The sequence below is a fragment of the Nerophis ophidion genome, linkage group LG23 (assembly GCF_033978795.1).
Source record: "Nerophis ophidion isolate RoL-2023_Sa linkage group LG23, RoL_Noph_v1.0, whole genome shotgun sequence".
NCBI lineage: Eukaryota > Metazoa > Chordata > Actinopteri > Syngnathiformes > Syngnathidae > Nerophis > Nerophis ophidion.
Genome location: NC_084633.1, coordinates 36,936,911 through 36,962,563, shown reverse-complemented (window position 1 = coordinate 36,962,563; position 25,653 = coordinate 36,936,911). Strand labels below are relative to the sequence as shown.

The 25,653-nt window shown below is 34.3% G+C and overlaps 1 protein-coding gene across 2 annotated transcripts in view; it reads left to right on the top strand.

Moving 5' to 3' along the window:
* LOC133541166 (myosin-10-like) overlaps positions 1-25,653 on the top strand; it is a 251,556-nt gene that overhangs the window by 148,521 nt on the left and 77,382 nt on the right. For both annotated transcript variants that reach the window (XM_061884291.1, XM_061884290.1), the window contains 5 exons: positions 10,970-11,084; positions 18,966-19,159; positions 21,785-21,906; positions 24,777-24,846; positions 24,918-25,078. In XM_061884291.1, coding sequence (XP_061740275.1) covers positions 10,970-11,084; positions 18,966-19,159; positions 21,785-21,906; positions 24,777-24,846; positions 24,918-25,078 — 662 coding nt within the window. The remainder of the gene's footprint in view (positions 1-10,969; positions 11,085-18,965; positions 19,160-21,784; positions 21,907-24,776; positions 24,847-24,917; positions 25,079-25,653) is intronic.

Below are 25,653 nucleotides of genomic sequence, written 5' to 3'. Positions count from 1 at the left end.
AAAACATGAAAACAGTAAAATGTTAACATAAAAACTATCAAATGTCAAAAACATAAAAACCGTAAAATGTGAAAAACATGAAAACAAAATGTTAACATCAAAATGACAAAAATGTTAACATAAAAACTATAAAATGTTAAAAACAAACTATAAAATGTTAAAAACATAAACTATAAAATTTTAAAAACAAACTATAACATGGTAAAAATATAAAACTTTAAAATAAAAACAAATGAAAATATCAAAACTATAAAATGTTGAAAACATCAAAACTATAAAATGTTGAAAACATAAAAACTATAAACTGTAAAAAACAAACTAAAAACTAAAAAATGTTAAAAACAAACTATAAAATGTTAAAAACATAAAAACTTTCAAATGTTTACATGAAAACTATCAAATGTTACAAACATAAAAACAGTAAAATGTTAACATAAAAACTATCAAATGTCAAAAACATAAAAACCGTCAAATGTGAAAAACATGAAAACAAAATGTTAACATAAAAATTACAAAAATGTTAACATAAAAACTATAAAATGTTAAAAACAAACTATAAAATGATAAAAACATAAACTATAACATTTTAAAAACAAACTATAACATGGTAAAAATATAAAACTTTAAAATAAAAACAAATGAAAATATCAAAACTATAAAATGTTGAAAACATCAAAACTATAAAATGTTGAAAACATAAAAACTATAAACTGTAAAAAACAAACTAAAAACTAAAAAATGTTAAAAACAAACTATAAAATGTTAAAAACATAAAAACTTTCAAATGTTTACATGAAAACTATCAAATGTTAAAAACATGAAAACAATAAAATGTTCATATAAATACTATCAAATGTCAAAACATAAAATGTATCAATTGTGAAAAACATGAAAACAACATGTTAACATAAATACTATACAATGTCAATGACATAAAAACTATAAAATGTTAAGAACAAACTATAAATACATTTTAAAATATTTGGCTTTCGTGGCTCTCTCAGACAAAAAGGTTCCCGACCCCTGCATTAGCTCATAGGATAAAAAAGCAATAAGGTGCAGATTACTGTACAGATACATTTATTGCAGTTTTTTCTTTATATTCTAGCATTTTTGGGGGGAATTGAGGGGATTATTATGATGCGTTCAAAAGTCTTCCGGCCTGAGGCAAGAAGCTGTTACAGAACCTGGAGGTTCTGCTACGGAACCTCTTTCTCGAGTCCAGCAGTGAAAACAGTCCTTGGTGGGAGTGGGAGGAGTCTCTGCAAATTTTCTGAGCCCTGGTCAGGCAGCGTTTTTTTTACGATCTCCCAGATAGGAGGAAAAGGAGTCCGCCATCCTCAGCATTCTCTGCATGAAGTTTGCTTCTTTTATGAATTTATTATGACTCTACTGAAAAGTTTCACTGCAATAAGACGACTTCTGGTAGTCATCCACAAGCTTCTGCTTGCATTTTTGACCGCAAAATTGCTGCATTTCAGCTAAATGTGTTGCTTTTCTGACATGGACTTGTTTCTTCAGCATTGTCCACACTTTTAAGTCAGGACTTCGGGAAGGCCATTCTAAAACCTTCATTCTAGCCCGATTTGTTGGGGACATCTCTGTGCTGCTGACCTGTCGGCCCCCAGGATGGTCTTTGCTGGCCCCACTATGGACTGGACTCTCTCTATTATGTTAGATCCACTATGGACTGGACTCTCTCTATTATGTTAGATCCACTATGGACTGGACTCTCACACTATTATGTTAGATCCACTATGGACTGGACTCTCACACTATTATGTTAGATCCACTATGGACTGGACTCTCACACTATTATGTTAGATCCACTATGGACTGGACTCTCACACTATTATGTTAGATCCACTATGGACTGGACTCTCACTATTATGTTAGATCCACTATGGACTGGACTCTCACTATTATGTTTGATCCACTATGGACTGGACTATCCCTATTATGTTAGATCCACTATGGACTGGACTCTCGCTATTATGTTAGATCCACTATGGACTGGACTCTCACTATTATGTTAGATCCACTACGGACTGGACTCTCACTATTATGTTAGATCCACTATGGACTGGACTCTCACTATTATGTTAGATCCACTACGGACTGGACTCTCACTATTATGTTAGATCCACTATGGACTGGACTCTCACTATTATGCTAGATCCACTATGGACTGGACTCTCACTATTATGTTAGATCCACTATGAACTGGACTCTCTCACTACTATGTTAGATCATTTATGGACTGGACTTTCACTATTATGTTAGATCCACTATGGACTGGACTCTCACTATTATGTTAGATCCACTATGAACTGGACTCTCTCACTACTATGTTAGATCATTTATGGACTGGACTTTCACTATTATGTTAGATCCACTATGGACTGGACTCTCACTATTATGTTAGATCCACTATGGACTGGACTATCACTATTATGTTAGATACACTATGGACTGGACTATCACTATTATGTTAGATCCAGTATGGACTGGACTATCACTATTATGTTAGATCCACTATGGACTGGACTATCACTATTATGTTAGATCCACTATGGACTGGACTATCACTATTATGTTAGATCCACTATGGACTGGACTATCACTATTATGTTAGATCCACTATGGACTGGACTCTCACTATTATGTTAGAGCCACTATGGACTGGACTCTCACACTATTATGTTAGATCCACTATGGACTGGACTCTCACTATTATGTTAGATCCACTATGGACTGGACTCTCACACTATTATGTTAGATCCACTATGGACTGGACTCTCTCACTATTATGTTAGATCCACTATGGACTGGACTTTCACTATTATGTTGGATCCACTATGGACTGGACTCTCTCTATTATGTTAGATCCACTATGGACTGGACTCTATTATGTTAGATCCACTATGACACTGGACTCTCACTATTATGTTGGATCCACTATGGACTGGACTCTCACTATTATGTTAGATCCACTATGGACTGGACTCTCTCACTATTATGTTAGATCCACTATGGACTGGACTTTCACTATTATGTTGGATCCACTATGGACTGGACTCTCTCTATTATGTTAGATCCACTATGGACTGGACTCTATTATGTTAGATCCACTATGACACTGGACTCTCACTATTATGTTGGATCCACTATGGACTGGACTCTCACACTATTATGTTAGATCCACTTCGGACTGGACTCTCACACTATTGTTGGATCCACTATGGACTGGACTATCACTATTATGTTAGATCCACTATGGACTGGACTATCACTATTATGTTAGATCCACTATGGACTGGACTATCACTTTTATGATAGATCCACTATGGACTGGACTATCACTATTATGATAGATCCACTATGGACTGGACTCTCACTATTATGTTAGAGCCACTATGGACTGGACTCTCACACTATTATGTTAGATCCACTATGGACTGGACTCTCACTATTATGTTAGATCCACTATGGACTGGACTCCCACTATTATGTTAGATCCACTATGGACTGGACTCTCACTATTATGTTTGATCCACTATGGACTGGACTCTCACTATTATGTTAGATCCACTATGGACTGGACTCTCACTATTATGTTAGATCCACTACGGACTGGACTCTCACTATTATGTTAGATCCACTATGGACTGGACTCTCACTATTATGCTAGATCCACTATGGACTGGACTCTCACTATTATGTTAGATCCACTATGAACTGGACTCTCTCACTACTATGTTAGATCATTTATGGACTGGACTTTCACTATTATGTTAGATCCACTATGGACTGGACTCTCACTATTATGTTAGATCCACTATGGACTGGACTCTCACTATTATGTTAGATCCACTATGAACTGGACTCTCTCACTACTGTTAGATCATTTATGGACTGGACTTTCACTATTATGTTAGATCCACTACGGACTGGACTCTCACTATTATGTTAGATCCACTATGGACTGGACTCTCACTATTATGCTAGATCCACTATGGACTGGACTCTCACTATTATATTAGATCCACTATGGACTGGACTCTCACTATTATGTTAGATCCACTATGGACTGGACTATCACTATTATGTTAGATACACTATGGACTGGACTATCACTATTATGTTAGATCCAGTATGGACTGGACTATCACTATTATGTTAGATCCACTATGGACTGGACTATCACTTTTATGTTGGATCCACTATGGACTGGACTATCACTATTATATTAGATCCACTATGGACTGGACTATCACTATTATGTTAGATCCACTATGGACTGGACTCTCACTATTATGTTAGATCCACTATGGACTGGACTCTCACACTATTATGTTAGATCCACTATGGACCGGACTCTCACTATTATGTTAGATCCACTATGGACTGGACTTTCACACTATTATGTTAGATCCACTATGGACTGGACTCTCTCACTATTATGTTAGATCCACTATGGACTGGACTCTCACTATTATGTTAGATCCACTATGGACTGGACTCTCTCTATTATGTTAGATCCACTATGGACTGGACTCTCTCTATTATGTTAGATCCACTATGGACTGGACTCTCACTATTATGTTGGATCCACTATGGACTGGACTCTCACACTATTATGTTAGGTCCACTTCGGACTGGACTCTCACACTATTGTTGGATCCACTATGGACTGGACTATCACTATTATGTTAGATCCACTATGGACTGGACTATCACTATTATGTTAGATCCACTATGGACTGGACTATCACTATTATGTTAGATCCACTATGGACTGGACTATCACTATTATGATAGATCCACTATGGACTGGACTATCACTATTATGTTAGATCCACTATGGACTGGACTCCCACTATTATGTTAGAGCCACTATGGACTGGACTCTCACACTATTATGTTAGATCCACTATGGACTGGACTCTCACTATTATGTTAGATCCACTATGGACTGGACTCTCTCACTATTATGTTAGATCCACTATGGACTGGACTCTCACTATTATGTTAGATCCACTATGGACTGGACTCTCACTATTATGTTAGATCCACTATGGACTGGACTCTCTCTATTATGTTAGATCCACTATGGACTGGACTCTCTCTATTATGCTAGATCCACTATGGACTGGACTCTCACACTATTATGTTAGATCCACTATGGACTGGACTCTCACTATTATGTTAGATCCACTATGAACTGGACTCTCTCACTACTATGTTAGATCATTTATGGACTGGACTCTCACTATTATGTTGGATCCACTATGGACTGGACTCTCACACTATTATGTTAGATCCACTTCGGACTGGACTCTCACTATTATGTTGGATCCACTATGGACTGGACTCTCTCTATTATGTTAGATCCACTATGGACTGGACTCTCTCTATTATGTTGGATCCACTATGGACTGGACTCTCACTATTATGTTGGATCCACTATGGACTGGACTCTCACACTATTATGTTAGATCCACTTCGGACTGGACTCTCACTATTATGTTGGATCCACTATGGACTGGACTCTCACACTATTGTTAGATCCACTATGGACTGGACTCTCACTATTATGTTAGATCCACTATGGACTGGACTCTCACTATTATGTTGGATCCACTATGGACTGGACTCTCACTATTATGTTAGATCCACTATGGACTGGACTCTCACACTAAAATGTTAGATCCACTTCGGACTGGACTCTCACACTATTGTTAGATCCACTATGGACTGGACTCTCACTATTATGTTAGATCCACTATGGACTGGACTCTCACTATTATGTTAGATCCACTATGGACTGGACTCTCACTATTATGTTAGATCCACTATGGACTGGACTCTCACTATTATATTAGATCCATTATGTCACCCACAACTGCGGTCCTCTCCAAGGTTTCTCATAGTCATTCACATTGACATCCCACTGGGTTGTGAGTTTTTCTTTGCCCCTATGTGGGCTCTGAACCGAGGATGTCGTTGTGGCTTGTGCAACCCTTTGAGACACTTGTGATTCAGGGCTGTCTAAATAAACATTCAGTCAATCCTTTACCACTTTTGAGGTGTGTTTGGGGGTCATTGTCCTGTTTGATCACCCAACTGTGCCCAAGTCCCAGACTCCGGGCTGATGGTCCTTGCTGGTCCTAAACAATTTGGAGCTAATTCTCCTTTTTCATCGTCCCATTTAAAGCAGCAGTTCCATTGGCAGCAAAACAGGCCCAGAGCATAATACTGACACCACCATGCTTGACGGTATGCATGGTGTCCCTGGGATTAAAGGCCAAAATGGCCTTCCCAAAGTCCTGACTTAAAGGTGTGGACAATGCTGAAGAAACAAGTCCATGTCAGAAAAGCAGCACATTTAGCCAAACTGCACCCATTTTGTCAAGAGGAGTGGTCAACAATTCAAGCAGAAGCTCGCATCTTTAGGAGTGGAACCAGGCGGGGTGCGCGGGTCCAACTCCTGGAGCCGCCATGACAGAACACCGGGAGGCGGCGTTACATTTCAACTTGTTCAAATAAATCCTCCGGAGAGAAAATATGCGGAAAACAGCCGGAGTTTGATAAAAGCCAGATGGGGTGGCCGACATTCCTCATCTCGGGTTCCTGGCCGTGTCAAAGACTCGGACTCTGTTGGCATCACGGTGTTAGACTAATCCAATTAACGTGGCACCACCAGACCACACCCCTTGTGGTCCTACCGGCCTGTCAATCACAACAACAGTTAACTTAAAAACTAAACAAACTATTAAATGTTAAAAACAAACTATTAAATGTTAAAAACAAACTATAACATTTTAAAAACATAAGAGCTATAAAATGCTAAAGATATAAAAACTATAAAATGTCAAAAAGAAAAAAAATATAAATGTTAAAAACATGAAATATAACATGGTAAAAACATAAAAACTTTAAAATGTTGAAAAAAAACAACGATCAAATGTTAAAAACATCAAAACTGTAAAATGTTAAAAACATCAAAACTATAAAATTTTGAAAACGTAAACAAAACTAGAAAATGTTACAAATTTTAAATGTTAAAAACAAACTAAAAAATGTTAAAAACAAACTATAAAATGTTACAAAATAAAAACTATAAAATGTTATAAACGTAAAAACTGTAAAATGTTAACATGAAAACTATCAAATGTTAAAAACATGAAAACAGTAAAATGTTAATAACATAAAAACTATCAAATGTCAAAAACATTAAAACTGTAAAATGTGAAAAACATGAAAACAAAATGTTCACATAAAAACTACAAAAATGTTTACATAAAAATTATAAAATGTTAAAAACAAACTATAAAATGTTAAACACAAACTATAAAATGTTAAAAACATGAAATATAACATGGTAAAAACATGAAAACTTTAAAATGCTAAAAAAAACCATCAAATGTTAAAAACATCTAAAGTGTAAGATATTAAAAACATCAAAACTATAACATTTTGAAAACATAAAGAAACTATAAAATGTTAAAAATTTAAAATGTTCAAAACAAACTAAAAAATTTTAAAAACAAACTATAAAATGTTACATTATAAAAACTATAAAATGTTAAAAACATAAAAACTGTAAAATGTTAACATGAAAACTATCAAATGTTAAAAACATGAAAACAGTAAAATGTTAATGACATAAAAACTATCAAATGTCAAAAACATAAAAACTGTCAAATGTGAAAAACATGAAAACAAAATGTTAACATAAAAAACTACAAAAATGTTAACATAAAGATTATAAAATGTTAAAAACAAACTATAAAATGTTACAAAATAAAAACTATAAAATGTTCAAAACATAAACACTGTAAAATGTTAACATGAAAACTATCAAAAGTTACAAACATGAAAACAGTAAAATGTTAATAACATAAAAACTATCAAATGTCAAAAACATAAAAACTGTAAAATGTGAAAAACATGAAAACAAAATGTTAACATACAAACTACAAAAATGTCAACATAAAAACTATACAATGTTAAAAACAAACTATAAAATGCTAAACACAAACTATGAAATGTTCAAAACATAAACTATAAAATGTTAAAAACATAAACCATAACATGGTAAAAATATCAAACTTTAAAATAAAAAAAAAATAAAAACATCAAATGTTGAAATCATCAAAAATATAATACGTTGAAAACATCAAAACTATAAAATGTTGAAAACATAAAAACTATAAACTGTTAAAAACTATAAAATGTAAAAAACAAACTAAAAAATGTTAAAAACAAACTATAAAATGTTAAAAACATAAAAACTGTAAAATGTTAACATGAAAACTATCAAATGTTAAAAACATGAAAACAGTAAAATGTTAATAACATAAAAACTATCAAATGTCAAAAACATAAAAACTGTAAAATGTGAAAAACATGAAAACAAAATGTTAACATAAAAACTACAAAAATGTTAACATAAATTATAAAATGGTAAAAACAAACCATAAAATGTTAAACACAAACTATAAAATGTTAAAAACATAAACTATAAAATGTTAAAAACATAAACTATAACATGGTAAAAATATAAAACTTTAAAATAAAAAAAATAAAAACATCAAAAGTTGAAAACATCAAAAATATAAGATGTTGAAAACATCAAAACTATAAAATGTTGAAAACATAAAAACTATGAACTGTTAAAAACTTTAAAATGTAAAAAAACAAAATAAAATTTTTTAAAAACAAACTATGAAATGTTAAAAACATAACAACTTTCAAATGTTTACATGAAAACTATCAAATGTTAAAAACATGAAAACAATAAAATGTTAATATACATACTATCAAATGTCAAAAACATAAACTTTATCAATTGTGAAAAACATGAAAACATGTTAACATAAAAACTATAAAATGTTAAGAACAAACTATAAAATAAAAAAACTAAAATGTTCATAACATAAAAAATATAAAATGTTAAAAACAAACTATAAAATGTTAAAAACATCACAACTATAAAATGATGAAGATATAAAAACTACAAAATGTTCAAAACAAACTATAAAATGTTACAAAAATAAAAACTATCAAATGTTATAAACAAACTATAAATTGTTAAAAACATAAAAACTATCAAATGTTAAAAACATAAAAACTATCAAATGTTAAAAACATGAAAACAATCAAATATTAACATAAAAACTATCAAATGTCAAAAATATAACATTTATAAAATGTGAAAAACATGAAAACAAAATGTTAACATAAAAACTATAAAATGTTAACATAAAAACTATAAAATTAAAAAACTATAAAATGTTAAAAACATAAAAACTATAACATGTGAAAAACTTGAAAACAAAATGTTGATTACATCCATAAAAACTATAACATTTTAATAACCTTAAAAACTATAAAATGTTAAACATAGACTATAAAATGTTAACATATCAACTATAAAATGCTGAAAATATAAAAACTACCAAATGTTAAAAACAAACTATTAAATGTTACAAAAATCAAAACAATCAAATGTTATAAACAAACTATGAAATGTTAAAAAGATAAAAACTATAAAATATTAAAAACATGAAAACAAAAACATTTAACATAACTATCAAATGTCAAAAACATAACATTTATAAAATGTGAAAAACATGAAAACAAAATTTTAATATAAAAACTATAAAATGTTAAAAATAAACTATAAAATTAATTAAACTATAAAATTTTCAAAACATCAAAATTATAAAATGTTAAAAACATAAACTTTAAAATGTTAAAAACATAAAAACTATAAAATGCTAAAGATATAAAAACTACAAGATGTTACAAAAAATTATAGAATTTTACAAAAATAAAAACTATCAAATGTTAAAAACATAAACTTTAAAATGTTAAAAACATAAAAACTATAAAATGCTAAAGATATAAAAACTACAAAATGTTAAAAAAAATTATAGAATGTTACAAAAATAAAAACTATGAAATGTTAAAAACAAACTATAAAATGTTAAAAAGATAAAAACTGTAAAATGTTAACATGAAAACGATCAAATGTTATAAATATGAAAACAATAAAATATTAACAAAAATTATTGAATGTCAAAAACATAAAAGCTATAAAATGTGAAAAACATTAAAACAAAATGTTAATGACATCAAAACTATAAAAATGTTAATAACATAAAAACTATAAAATGTTAAAAACAAACTATTAAATGTTAAAAACAAAAACTATAAAATGTTAAAAAAACTATCAAATGTTAAACATAAAAACCATAAAATGCTAAGGAAATAAAAACTATAAAATGTTAAAAAAAATCAAATTTAAAATGTTAAAAACGATCTACAAAATGGTAAAACAGAAAAACTATCAAATGTAAAAAAAAATAAAGACTATCAAATGTTAAAAGCATAAAAACTGTAAAATGTTAAAAACATTAAAACTATCAAATGTTAAAAACATAAATTCCAAAATGTTAAAAAATGTTTTAGTTCTGGTCCTGCGCTCCTATCTGGTTGTTGATTGTCATGTGAAGTACGGAATTACTTTGTGGACGCCGTCCGCTCCACACGCTGTAAGTCTTTGCTGTCGTCCAGCATTCTGTTTGTTTACTTTGCAGCCAGTTCAGTTTTGCACATTTTTCCCTCAGCTTCAATGCCGTTTCTTGGCGGCACTCGACTTTTGTTTATTTTTGGTTTGAACATTAGATACCTTTTCACCTGCAAACCATCGTCGTCGTTCCCGACATCGACAATGCAATTAGCCACCTACTGACATGGAAGAGTATTACACGGTTACTCTGCCAAGCTCGAGACAGCACAACCTGTGAAATATCAAAATATTGTGCAGGTTTTGAAAGTGAAAACTACAAAAATGCCCCCGACATCCTGTGATTTATCAGTCCGTGTTGGTCAGTGGAAAAATATTTTACACCCTTTGGTTCACGCGGGCGAGTGATCCCAACGTGTTTTCTTTCCTCAGGTGGACTACAAAGCTGACGAATGGCTGATGAAGAACATGGACCCCTTGAACGACAACGTGGCCACGCTGCTGCACCAGTCCACCGACAAGTTTGTGGCCGAACTCTGGAAAGACGGTGAGATGCCTGAGCGACGTCTGTTAGACTCGTTCGGGGGGGAAGGAAGAATGTGAAAGACCATGAAAGAGGAAATGGATCAGATTTACAGGACAGTGGTAGAAAAATACGGGGAAGAAAAGTGGTCACAATAGCCAAAAATTCCACTTGAGTAATTATTTTAGACTGATTTGACTCAGGTGTCAGTAAAAAGATGCCATTCAAAAAAATACTTGAGTTAGTATTCAGTGAAAGAACTACTAAAGTTGTGAGTAGCTTCTTATTTATTTAGTAACTACAATTTGTTAGTAGGGGGGAATTCCTGGTAATCAGGGAATTTTTAGAGCGGAGAAACATGCTGGCTTGAATGTCCAGGGTGAGTGGAGTGTGTGGATGTTGGAACTGTTGGAATCCGGTGAGAAATGTGGGATGTGGAGAGGTCTGTGAATTGCCCATTCATTATCAATAGAGGGGAATTCCTGGTAAATCCGGGTAATCAGGGAATTTTTAGAGCCGAGAAACATGCTGGCTTGAATGCCCAGGGTGAGTGGAGTGTGTGGATGTTGGAACTGTTGGAATCCGGTGAGAAATGTGGGATATGGAGAGGTATTGCCCATTCACTATCAAAAGGGGGAATTCCTGGTAATTTCGGGTAATCAGGGAATTTTCAGAACCGAGAAACATCCTGGCTTGAATGTCCAGGGTGAGTGGAGTGTGTGGATGTTGGAACTGTTGGAATCCGGTGAAAAATGTGGCATATGGAGAGATATTGCCCATTCATTATCAAAAATGGGGGAATTCCTGGTAATTCCAGGTAATCAGGGAATTTTCAGAACTGAGAGACATACTGGCTTGAATGTCCAGGGTGAGTGGAATGTGTGGATGTTGGAACTGTTGGAATCTGGTGAGAAATGTGGCATATGTAGAGAGGTCTGTGAATTGCCCATTCATTATCAATGGGGGGGGGGGTTCCTGGTAATTCCGGGTAATCGGGGAATGATTTGAACTGAGAGACATACTGGTTTGAATGTTCAGGGTGAGTGGAGTGTGTGGATGTTGGAACTGTTGGAATCCGGTGAGAAATGTGGGATGTGAAGAGGTATCGCCCATTGATTATCAATAGGGGGGAAATCCTGGTAATTCCGGGTAATAAAGGAATTTTCAGAACTGAGAGACATACTGGCTTGAATGTCCAGGATGAGTGGAATGTGTGGATGTTGGAACTGTTGGAATCTGGTGAGAAATGTGGCATATGTAGAGAGGTCTGTGAATTGCCCATTCATTATCAATTGGGGGGAAATCCTGGTAATTCCGGGTAATCAGGGAATTTTCAGAACCGAGAGACATACTGGCTTGAATGTCCAGGGTGAGTGGAGTGTGGGGATGTTGGAACTGTTGGAATCTGGTGAGAAATGTGGGATATGGAGAGGTATTGCCCATTCATTATCGATAGGGGTAATTCCTGGTAATTCAGAGCAATCAGGAAATTTTCTGAACTGAGAAACATGTCGGCTTGAATATCCAAGGTGAGTAAAGTGTGTGGATGTTGGAATCCAGTGAGAAATGTGGGATATGGAGAGGTCTGTGAATTGCCCATTCGTTATCGATAGGGGTAATTCCTGGTAATTCAGAGCAATCAGGAAATTTTCTGAACCAAAAAACATGCTGACTTGAATGTCCAGGGTGAGTGGAGTGTGTGGATGTTAGAACTGTTGGAATCCGGTGAGAAATGTGACATATGGAGTGGTCTGTGAATTGCCCATTCGTTATCAATATGGGGAATTCCTGGTAATTCCGGGTAATCAGGGAATTTTTAGAGCCGAGAAACATGCTGGCTTGAATGCCCAGGATGAGTGGAGTGTGTGGATGTTGGAACTGTTGGAATCCGATGAGAAATGTGGGATATGGAGAGGTATTGCCATTCACTATCAAAAGGGGGAATTCCTGGTAATTTCGGGTAATCAGGGAATTTTCAGAACCGAGAAACATCCTGGCTTGAATGTCCAGGATGAGGGGAGTGTGTGGATGTTGGAACTGTTGGAATCCGGTGAAAAATGTGGCATATGGAAAGGTATTGCCCATTCATTATCAATTGGGGGGAAATCCTGGTAATTCCGGGTAATCAGGGAATTTTCTTAACCGAGAGACATGCTGGCTTGAATATCCAGGGTGAGTGGAGTGTGTGGATGTTGGAACTGTTGGAATCCGGTGAGAAATGTGGCATATGGAAAGGTATTGCCCATTCATTATCAATTGGGGGGAAATCCTGGTAATTCCGGGTAATCAGGGAATTTTCAGAACCGAGAGACATACTGGCTTGAATGTCCAGGGTGAGTGGAGTGTGTGGATGTTGGAACTGTTGGAATCTGGTGAGAAATGTGGGATATGGAGAGGTATTGCCCATTCATTATCGATAGGGGTAATTCCTGGTAATTCAGAGCAATCAGGAAATTTTCTGAACTGAGAAACATGTCGGCTTGAATATCCAAGGTGAGTAAAGTGTGTGGATGTTGGAATCCAGTGAGAAATGTGGGATATGGAGAGGTCTGTGAATTGCCCATTCGTTATCGATAGGGGTAATTCCTGGTAATTCAGAGCAATCAGGAAATTTTCTGAACCAAAAAACATGCTGACTATAATGTCCAGGGTGAGTGGAGTGTGTGGATGTTAGAACTGTTGGAATCCGGTGAGAAAGGTGACATATGGAGAGGTCTGTGAATTGCCCATTCGTTATCAATATGGGTAATTCCTGGTAATTCCTGGTAAACAGGGAATTTTTAGAACCGAGGAACATGCTGGCCTAAATATCCAGGGTGAGTGGAGTGTGTGGATGTTAGAACTGTTGGAATCCGGTGAGAAAGGTGGGATATGGAGAGGTCTGTGTATTGCCCATTCATCATCAATAGGGGGAATTCCGTTTTTTTCCGGGTAATCAGGGAATTTTCAGAACCGAGAAACATGCTGGCTTGAATGTCCAGGGTAAATAGACACGTGTGGATGTTGGAACTGTTGGAATCCGGTGAGAAATGTGGCATATGGAGAGGTATTGCCCATTTATTATCGTTTGGGGTGATTCCTGGTGATTCCTGGTAATCAGGGAATTTTCACAACCGAGAAACATGCTGGCCTAAATATCCAGGGTGAGTGGAGTGTGTGGATGTTGGAACTGTTGGAATCCGGTGAGAAATGTGGGATATGGAGAGGTCTGTGTATTGCCCATTCATTATCAATGGGGACAACGTTCCGGGAAAACCGGGAATTTTTGGGGAAATAGAAAACATGTTTTGCGTTCGATAAATGGGAAGAGTGGTGTGGGTGGATGGGTAAAAAATTGGACTTGGGTGTAAAAATGGCGCAACATTTTGAGAATTTAGGGCGTTCTGAAAATATGAATACGTTTGAATTGGAATTTCCTGGAAATTTGGGAATTTCTGGAAAACCGTGAATTTTTAAAAATACTGATAGTTGTTTTGGAGTTTTAGAAATCAGTTGAAAAATGTTGACGTAATAACAGTTTGAATTGAGAATAGATATTTTTGAATTTCTGGAAAACCGGGAATTTTGTAGAAAACAAAGAGCATTTGTTCTCCCAACTTTTGAAGGTGTAATGGTAAAAAACAGTTGAAAAATGTGGACTGTGAAGACTTTCCAGGAAGAGGTGAAAATACTGTTTTGGAAAGCTGGGGACTCTGGGAATTCCTGGAATTTGTTTTAAACTTTGAAAATGTTAGTTTGATTGTCCAGGGTCCCTGGAGTGTGGATGTTGGAACGCATCAAATCGGATGAAAAATGTGGGATGTGCAGTAGATTGTACAATGCTCATTTATTGTCAAGGGGGAGAAAATTCCTGGAAAACTGGGAATTAAAAAACATGTTTTGGATCGATGGATATTGAAAGAGTAGTGTGGGTGGATGGTTGAAAGGTCGGAATCAGGTTTAAACTATAAAATGTTAAAAACAAACTGTAAAATGTTAACATAAAAACTATAGAATGTTTACTATAAAATGTAAAAATCTTCAAAACCATTAAATGTTAAAAACATAAACTATAAAATGTTAAAATCATCAAAACTATAAAATAAAATAAAAAATCATCAAAACTATAAAATGTTCAACATAAAACTATCAAATGTTTACATGAAAACTATAAAATGTTAAAATCATCAAAACTATGAAATGTTAAAATCATCAAAACTATAAAATTTAAAAATATCATCAAAACTATAAAATGTTCAACAAAAAACTATCAAATGTTTACATGAAAACTATAAAATGTTAAAATCATCAAAACTATGAAATGTTAAAATCATCAAAACTATAAGATTTAAAAATATCAAAACTATAAAATGTTCAACAAAAAACTATCAAATGTTTACATGAAAACTAAAATGTTAAAATCATCAAAAGTATGAAATGTTGAAATCATCAAAAATATAAAATGTTAAAAACATAAAAACTGTAAAATGTTAAAAACATAAAAAACATAAAATGTTAACTATAAAATGTTAAAATCATCAAAACCATCAAATGTTAAAAATCATCAAAACTATCAAATGTTAAAAACAATCTTTAAAATGTTCAAAACATAACATCTATATAATGATAAAAATTATTAAAACCTTAAAATCATCAAAACTATAAAATGTTAAAATCATCAAAACTATCAAATGTTAAAAACAATCTTAAAAATGTTAAAAACATAACATCTATAAAATGATAAAAATGATAAAACCTTGAAATCATCAAAACTATAAAATGTTAAAATCATCAAAACTATAAAATGTCAAAATCATTAAAACTATAAATGTTAAAAACATCTATAAAATGATAAAAATGATAAAACCTTGAAATCATCAAAACTATAAAATGTTAAAATCATCAAAACTATAAAATGTTAAAAATCATCAAAACTATCAAATGTTAAAAACAATCTTTAAAATGTTCAAAACATAACATCTATATAATGATAAAAATTATTAAAACCTTAAAATCATCAAAACTATAAAATGTTAAAATCATCAAAACTATCAAATGTTAAAAACAATCTTTAAAATGTTCAAAACATAACATCTATATAATGATAAAATTGATAAAACCTTAAAATCATCAAAACTATAAAATGTTAAAATCATCAAAACTATCAAATGTTAAAAACAATCTTAAAAATGTTAAAAACATAACATCTATAAAATGATAAAACCTTGAAATCATCAAAACTATAAAATGTTAAAATCATCAAAACTATAAAATGTCAAAATCATTAAAACTGTAAATGTTAAAAACATAACATCTATAAAATGATTAAAATGATAAAACCTTGAAATCATCAAAACTATAAAATGTTAAAATCATCAAAACTGTAAAATGTCAAAATCATGTTAAAAACAAACTGTAAAATGTTAAAAACATAAAAACTATAAAATGTAGGAACATAATCTATATAATGTTAAAAACTATGAAATGTTAAGAAAAACTATAAAGTGTTAAAAACAATCTATAAAATGTTAAAAACAAACTATAAAATATTAAAAACATAAAAAATATAAAATGTTAGAACAATCTATATAATGTAATAATGTAAAAAAACTATAAAATGTTAAAAACTTAAAATATATAAGATTGTAAAGAAATAAAAACTATCAAATGTTGAAAACAAATACTGTAAAATGTTAAAAAAAATGAAAACTATCAAATGTTAAAAACATACATTACAAAATGTTAAAAACATGTAACTATAAAATGTAAAAAATTAAAAACTATAAAATGTTACAAACATGAAAACAATAAAATGTTAACATAAAAACTATAAAATGTTAAAAACAAAGTATAAAAAACCTTAAATGTTAAAAACATAAAAACTGTAAAATGCTAAAGATATAAAAACTATAAAATGTTAAAAACATAAAAAATATAAAATGCTAAAGATATAAAAACTATAACATGTTTCAAATATAAAAACTATAAAATGCTAAAGGTATAAAAAATAAACAATAAAATGTTACAAACAAACTATAAAATGTTAAAAACAAAAATAGAATACAATTTTAAAACGTAATCTATAAAATGTTGAAAGCAAACCATAAAATGTTAAAAATATAAAAACTGTTAAATGTCAAAAACAGGAAAACTATCAAATGTTAAAAACATAAACTATCCATCCAACCATTTTCTACCGCTTATTCCTATATAATGTTAAAAAAATAATAACTATCAAATGTTAACATAAAAACTATAAAATGTTAAAAACATGAAAATAATACAATGTTAGTAACATGAAAACAATAAAATGTTAACATAAAAACTATAAAATGTTAAACAAATAATCAATAAAATATTAAAAACAAAAATATAGTAAATTTTAAAAACATAATCTATAAAATGTTAAAAACAAACTATGATATGTTAAAAATATAAAAACTGTTATATGTTAAAAACATACATTACTAAATGTTAAAAACAAACTATAAAATGTTTAAAAAATAAAAACTATCAAATGTTAACATAAAAACTATAAAATGTTAAAAACAAAGTATAAAATATTAAAAGCAAAGTATAAAATATCAAAAACATGAAAACTATAAAATGTTCAAAACATAAAAACTATAAAATGCTAAAGTTATAAAGGAATATAAAATGTTAAAAACATTAACTATAAAATGCTAAAGATATAAAAACTATAAAATGTTAGAAACGTAAAAACTATAAAATGCGAAAGATATAAAAACTATAAAATTTCTAAAACATAAAAACTATAAATGTTACCCCCAAGAAAGCACAAGCGTAGCACAAACGAATGGGAGAAGTTTGGGGAGATTTTGACAAGGTGGGGGGTGGTTATTAATAAAATGTTAATAACACAAAAACTATTTGAAAAAAAAAAAATGTTAAAACCAATCTATAAAATGTTAAAAACAAAAATTAAATAAAATGTTAAAACATAATCTATAAAATGTTAAAAGCAAACCATAAAATGTTAAAAATATAAAAACTGTTAAATGTTAAAAACAGGAAAACTATCAAATGTTAAAAACATACATTACTAAATGTTAAAAACATAAACTATAAAATGTTTAAAAAATAAAAACTATCAAATGTTAACATAAAAACTATAAAATGTTAAAAACTAAGTATAAAATATTAAAAACAAAGTATAAAATATCAAAAACATGAAAACTATAAAATTTTAAAAACATAAAAACTATAAAATGCTAAAGATAAACTATAAAATGTTAAACAAATAATCAATAAAATGTTAAAAACAAAAATATAGTAAATATTAAAAACAATCTATAAAATGTTAAAAACAAACTATGATACGTTAAAAATATAAAAACTGTTATATGTTAAAAACATACATTACTAAATGTTAAAAACATAAACTATAAAATGTTTAAAAAATAAAAACTGTCAAATGTTAACATAAAAACTATAAAATGTTAAAAACTAAGTACAAAATATTAAAAACAAAGTATAAAATATCAAAAACATGAAAACTATAAAATGTTAAAAACATAAAAACTATAAAATGCTAAAGTTATAAAGAAATATAAAATGTTAAAAACATAAAAACTATAAAATGCTAAAGATATAAAAACTACAAAATGCTAAAAACATAAAAACTATAATTGTTCCCCAAAAAAGCATAATTGTAGCACAAATCAATGAGACAAGTTTGGGCAGATTTTGACGTCACTAACCCTAAAACATATTTCAGAACAACCTAAAAACTGTAACGGCGCCAACGAAAATGTTCCAGCACACGTTGAGAAAAAAAGGGGTCAACTTCACACAAGTGTGTTACGACAGCTGATGGGTTTTCATCACCATGGCAACAGCTCACATGAATTCTTGGCCGCGACAATATCATGTACGGTCCAAAAATGTAACACTCGTGTTCATTAGTGGACAGAATCGTGGGCCTGGACCAAGTGGCCGGCATGGCGGAGACGGCGTTCGGCGCGGCCTACAAGACCAAGAAGGGCATGTTCCGCACGGTGGGCCAGCTGTACAAGGAGCAGCTGTCCAAACTCATGGCCACCCTCAGGAACACCAACCCCAACTTCGTGCGCTGCATCATCCCCAACCACGACAAACGGGTAAGTGGAACAACTGCCGCTCGATACTTTTGCGGTGGCCTGGAAGCGCCTCAGACTGACAAACATTTTTTGGTGTGCAAATAATCATTGACTTTAGAATTTGATGCCAGCAACACGTGACAAAGAAGTTGGGAAAGGTGGCAATAAATACTGATAAAGTTGAGGAATGCTCATCAAGCACTTATTTAGAACAGGTGTGCAGGCTAATTGGGAACAGGTGGGTGGCATGATTGGGTATAAAAACATCTTCCCCAAAAACTGCTCAGTCTTTCACAAGAAAGGATGGGGCGAGGTACACCCCTTTGTCCACAACTGCGTGAGCAAATAGTCAAACAGTTTAAGAACAACGTTTCTCAAAGTGCAATTGCGAGAAATTTAGGGATTTCAACATCTACGCTCCATAATATCATCAAAAGGTTCAGAGAATCTGGAGAAATCACTCCACGTAAGCGGCATAGCCAGAAAACCAACATTGAATGACCGTGACCTTCTATCCATCACACTGTATCAAGAACCGACATCAATTTCTAAAGGATATCACCACATGGGCTCAGGAACACTTCAGAAAACCACTGTCACTAAAAACAGTTGGTCGCTACATCTGTAAGTGCAAGTTAAAGCTCTACTATGCAAAGCGAAAGCCATTTATCAACAACATCCAGAAACGCCGCCAGCTTCGCTGGGCCTAAGCTCATCTAAGATGGACTGATGTAAAGTTAAAAAGTGTTCTGTGGTCTGACGAGTCCACATATCTATTTTGGGGGGGAAACTGCGGACGTTGTGTCTTCCGGAACAACGAGGAAAATAACCATCCGGATTGTTATAGGTGCAAAGATGAAAAGCCAGCATGTGTGATGGTATGGGGGTGTATTAGTGGCCAAGGCATGGGTAACTTACACATCTGTGAAGGCACCATTAATGCTGAAAGGTACATAAAGCTTTTGGAGCAACATATGCTGCCGTCCAAGCAACGTTATCATGGACGCCCCTGCTTATTTTAGCAAGCTACGTGTTACAACAGTGTGGCTTCGTAGTAAAAGCGTGCGGGTACTTTCCTGGCCCGCCTGCAGTCCAGACCTGTCTCCCATGGAAAATGTGTGGCGCATTATGAAGCGTAAAATAGGACAGCGGAGACCCCGGACTGTTGAACGACTGAAGCTCTACATAAAACAAGAATGGGAAAGAATTCCACTTCAAAGCTTCAACAATTAGTTTCCTCAGTTCCCAAACTAAGGGATATCACCACATGAGCTCAGGAATACTTCAAAAAAACACTGTCACTAAATACAGTTGGTCGCTACATCTGTAAGTGCAAGTTAAAGCTCTACTATGCAAAGCAAAAGCCATTTATCAACAACATCCAGAAACGCCGCCGGCTTCTCTGGGCCCGAGATCATATAAGATGGACTGATGCAAAGTGGAAAAGCATTCAGTGGTCTGACGAGTCTTCATTTCAAATTGTTTTTGTGGGAAGTGAATTATATTTATATAGCGCTTTTTCTCTAGTGACTCAAAGCGCTTTACATAGTGAAACCCAATATCCAATTTTTACATTTTAAACCAGTGTGGGTGTCACTGGGAGCAGGTGGGTAAAGTGTCTTGCCCAAGGACACAACGGCAGTGACTAGGATGGCGGAAGCGGGGATCGAACCTGCAACCCTCAAGTTGCTGGCACGGCCGCTCTACCAACCGAGCTATACCGGTTGGAAATATTCAACATCGTGTCATCCGGACCAAAGGGGAAGCGAACCATTTCAGATTGTTATCGACGCAAAGTTGAAAAGCCAGCATGTGTGATGGTATGGGGGTGCATTAGTGCCCAAGGCATGGGTAACTTACACATCTGTGAAGGCACCATTAATGCAGGTTTTGGAACAAATATGCTGCCATCCAAGCGTTGTCTTTTTCATGGACGCCCCTGCTTATTTCAGCAAGACAATGCCAAGCCACTTTTAGCACGCGTTACAACAGCTTTGTAAAAAAAAGAGTGCGGGTACTTTCCTGGCCCGCCTGCAGTCCAGACCTGTCTCCCATCGAAAATGTGTGGCGCACTATGAAGCGTAAAATACGACAGCGGAGACCCCGGACTGTTGAACGACTGAAGCTCTACATAAAACAAGAATGGGAAAGAATTCCACTTTCAAAGCTTCAGCAATTCGTTTCCTCAGTTCCTAAACGTTGAGTGTTGTTAAAAGAAAAGGTGATGTAACACAGTGGTGAACATGCCCTTTCCCAACTACTTTGGCACGTGTTGCAGCCATGAAATTCTAAGTTAATTATTTGCAAAAAAAAATAAAGTTAATGAGTTTGAACATCAAATATGTTGTCTTTGTAGCACATTCAACTGAATATGGGTTGAAAATAATTTGCAAATCATTGTATTCTGTTTATATTTACATCTAACACAATTTCCCAACTCATATGGAAACGGGGTTTGTAAAAATGTGTGTGTGTGTGTGTGTGTGTGTGTGTGTGTGTGTGTGTGTGTGTGTGTGTGTGTGTGTGTGTGTGTGTGTGTGTGTGTGTGTAATAATATATATATATATATACTGTATATACATATATATATATATATATATATAAAACGTATTACTTCCTTGTTTTGGATTGTCTCACGTCCTCCAGGCTGGCAAACTGGACCCCCACCTGGTTCTGGACCAGCTGAGATGTAACGGCGTCTTGGAAGGCATCAGAATCTGCAGGCAAGGCTTTCCCAACCGCATCGTCTTCCAGGAGTTCAGACAGAGGTAAGAGACTTCTAGCAGCATCTATACTGAAATATCTATACCACATCTTTAACCTCTGATATGGATACTCAAGTTAAAATATCGAAACTTTACTTCAGGAGTGTCCAAAGTAGAGATGGGTCGGTGGCGAGGGAGAGCCGGATCAGAGCAGAATCCTTAGGAATGAACGACGGGAGCTGGCTTTTTTTTTTTTAGTTGCTAAAACCTCACTTGGATGATATTTTTTCTTTTTTTTGTATTTTACACATTTTAAGTTATATTATGTAAAGCGATGCTTAGCCGATTAAGTTTCCCCCAAAATTTTATTTAAAATGTATTTCCGTATACAAACTACAAAAGCAGTGAAGTAGTCAGGTTGTGTAAAAGGTAAATAAAAAGAGAATACAACAAATCCTTTTCAACTTATATTCAATTGAATAGACTGCAAAGACAAGATATTTCATCTTCACACTGACAAACTTTGCTATTTTTTATTGCAAAAAAATCATAAACTTAGAATTTAATGGCAGCAACACACTGCAAAAAAGGCATTTTTACCAGTGTGTTACATGGCCTTTCCTTTGAACAACACTCAGTAAAGGTTTGGGAACTGAGGAGACACATTTTTGAAGTGGAATTCTTTCCCATTCTTGCTTGATGTACAGCTTAAGTTGTTCAACAGTCTCCCCTCTCATATTTTAGCCTCCACACATTTTCAATGTCTGGACTACAGGCAGGCCAGTTTAGTACCTGCACTCTTTTACTATGAAGCCACACTTTGGTTACACCTGGCTTGGCATTGTCTTGTTGAAATAAGCAGGGGCGTCCATGATAACGTTACCTGGATGTTGCTCCAAAAGCTGTATGTACCTTTCAGCATTAATGGTGCGTTCACAGATGTGTAAGTTACCCATGCCTTGGCCACTAATGCACCCCCATACCATCACACATGCTGGCTTTTACACTTTCACCCGAGAACAGTCCGAATGGTTATTTTCCTCTTTGATCCGGAGGACACACCGTTCTCACAACAATTTGAAATGTGGACTTGTCAGACCACAGAACACTTTTCCACTTTGCATAAATCCATGTTAGATGAGCTCGGGCCCGGCGAAACATTTCCGGGTGTTGTTGATAAATGGCTGTGGCTTTGCATAGTAGAGTTTTAACCTGCACTTACAGATGTAGCGACCAACTCTAGTTACTGGCAGTGGTTTTATGAAGTGTTCTCGAGCCCATGTGGTGATATCTTTTACACAGTGATGTCGATTTTTGATTCAGTAGATCCAAGGTGCGTAACATCATGGCTTACGTGCAGTGATTTCTCCACATTCTCTGAACCTTTTGAGGATATTACGGAGCGTAGATGGTGAAATCCCTAAATTCCTTGCAAAAGCTGCTTGAGAAATGTTCTTATTTGACAATTTGCTCAGGCATTTGTCGACAAAGTGGTGACCCTCGCCCCGTCCTGGTTTGTGAATGAGTGAGCATTTCATGGAAGCTGCTTATATAGCCAATCATGGCACATACCTGTTCCCAACTAGCCTGTTCACCTGAGGCATGTTCCAAACAAGAGCATTCCTCAACTTTCTCACTCTTTTTTGCCACTTGTGCCAGCTTTATTGAAACCTGTTGCAGGCATCACATTCCTAATGAGCTAATGTTTGCAAAAAATAACAAAGTGAAGATGAAATATCTGTCATGGTCCACGTCCTGGACCATGTCATATTCTGTTTTTGTTTCTGTTTTGTTATCATCCTGTGTTGTATTCGGCGTCTTTGGTTCCCGGTGGCACTTCCTGTTTGGTTTCTGTTGTCATGGTTACTCATTTAGTGTCACCTGTTTCGTGTTTGTCGTCACGCACCTGATTTGATTAATTATCTCCTTATTTAAGACCGCCCTTGTTTGTCATTCGTTCTCGGACTATAGTTTGCTACACGCAACTAATTTAGCCATTAGCTCTAGCGCTAAATTGAGCCTCTCCACCATGGACAACTCTGCGGGGTTCGTATTTGGCTGGATCATTCTGTCAGGGGTATTTGTTGTTGAACCACAAGATGCAGAGATGGAGGCAGGCTTTGGATCTGAAGACATGATTTAATATAAATAATAGAACAAGAACAAACAAAAAGCACGCACCTGGGCGGAGTAACAAACTAAGGGAGCTAGCACTGGAGGCTAGAAAACATAAAGGAACTTTAGCATGGAAGCTAGAGGATAACAAACAGAAAAACTGGAAATAGCTACTGGCTAACAAAAACAGCTTACCGCTACGACGACCAGGACAAAATGTAGCATGACAGGTAGTAGCTGTAACAAAAACGACCGGTAGCACGACAAGAGTGACATGTGGCAACGACAATACAAGTCCGAATGTGATCCAGCAACTGACACAAGACAAAGCAGGTACAAATAGGAGCGGGCTGATTGGCAACAGGTGTGGCCAGGTGCCAATCAGCCGCAGCTGAGGAGGAACACAACACTCAGGGAACAGGACAGGAAGCTGACAAATTAAGAGGAACTAAAAGACAGGAAATACTAAACACAGGAAACAGACAAATGCAAAACTAAAACATAAACTGTCAGGGGAAAGCCTGACAATATCTTGTCTTTGCAGTCTATTCAATTGAATATAAGTAGAAAATTATTTGTTGTATTCTCTTTTTAGTTATCATTTTATGTTATGTTATGTTTGGTTTATTAATAAAAACACATGAATGAATACATAAGTTATATTGTATGTTTTTTTTTTTTTACATTGGTTAGTCATTTCACACATTCGGTAAAAGAGACAAAAGACATAAGAGACAAAGGAGCCGGCTCTCCCTACTTTGCGGCGCTGTACAGTATGGGCCAGGGGCGCCACGGAATTAACGTCTTCTGGTGCGTAGGTACGAGATCCTGACTCCGAACGCCATCCCCAAGGGCTTCATGGACGGCAAGCAGGCCTGCGAGAGGATGGTGAGACACGGGAGACACCTTTACCTTCTTCCTGCCTTGTTCTCGTATGAAAGGATTCCCGCTTCCGGCAGATCCAAGCCCTGGAGCTGGACAACAACCTGTTCCGTATCGGCCAGAGTAAGATCTTCTTCAGGGCGGGAGTCCTGGCCCACTTGGAGGAGGAGCGGGACCTGAAGATCACCGACATCATCATTTACTTCCAGTCCGTTTGTCGCGGCTATTTGGCACGCAAGTAAGAACTGTTTGTGGCGAGGTCCCTCGTTTTTTTATTTCAATAGGAACTATTGTGATAAATACATGTAACTACATATAAAAATGTATTGAATTTATCAAGCTTTCGGCTGAGTGGAATACTTACAGTATGAACACTTTGTAGGGCACAACAAAAAAGCATAGAAAACAGAGCATAAACTGTACAGGACTGCCACGTCTTGGTCTTGCGAGTGTCAATGCAACTTAAAGTCGTACTTACAAATGACAATATGATGATAAAACCATGTGTAGTGAAGTGAATTATATTTATATAGCGCTTTTTCTCTAGTGACTCAAAGCGCTTTACATAGTGAAACCCAATATCTAAGTTACATTCAAACCAGTGTGGGTGGCACTGGGAGCAGGTGGGTGAAGTGTCTTGCCCAAGGACACAACGGCAGTGACTAGGATGGCAGGAGCGGGAATCGAACCTGCAACCCTCAAGTTGCTGGCAAGGCCGCTCTACCAACCGACCTAAACCGCCCCATGTGTAAAAACTCATAAACTCATTTGATTTTTGAATTTTGCAATTAAAAAATCAAACGATTTTATTAT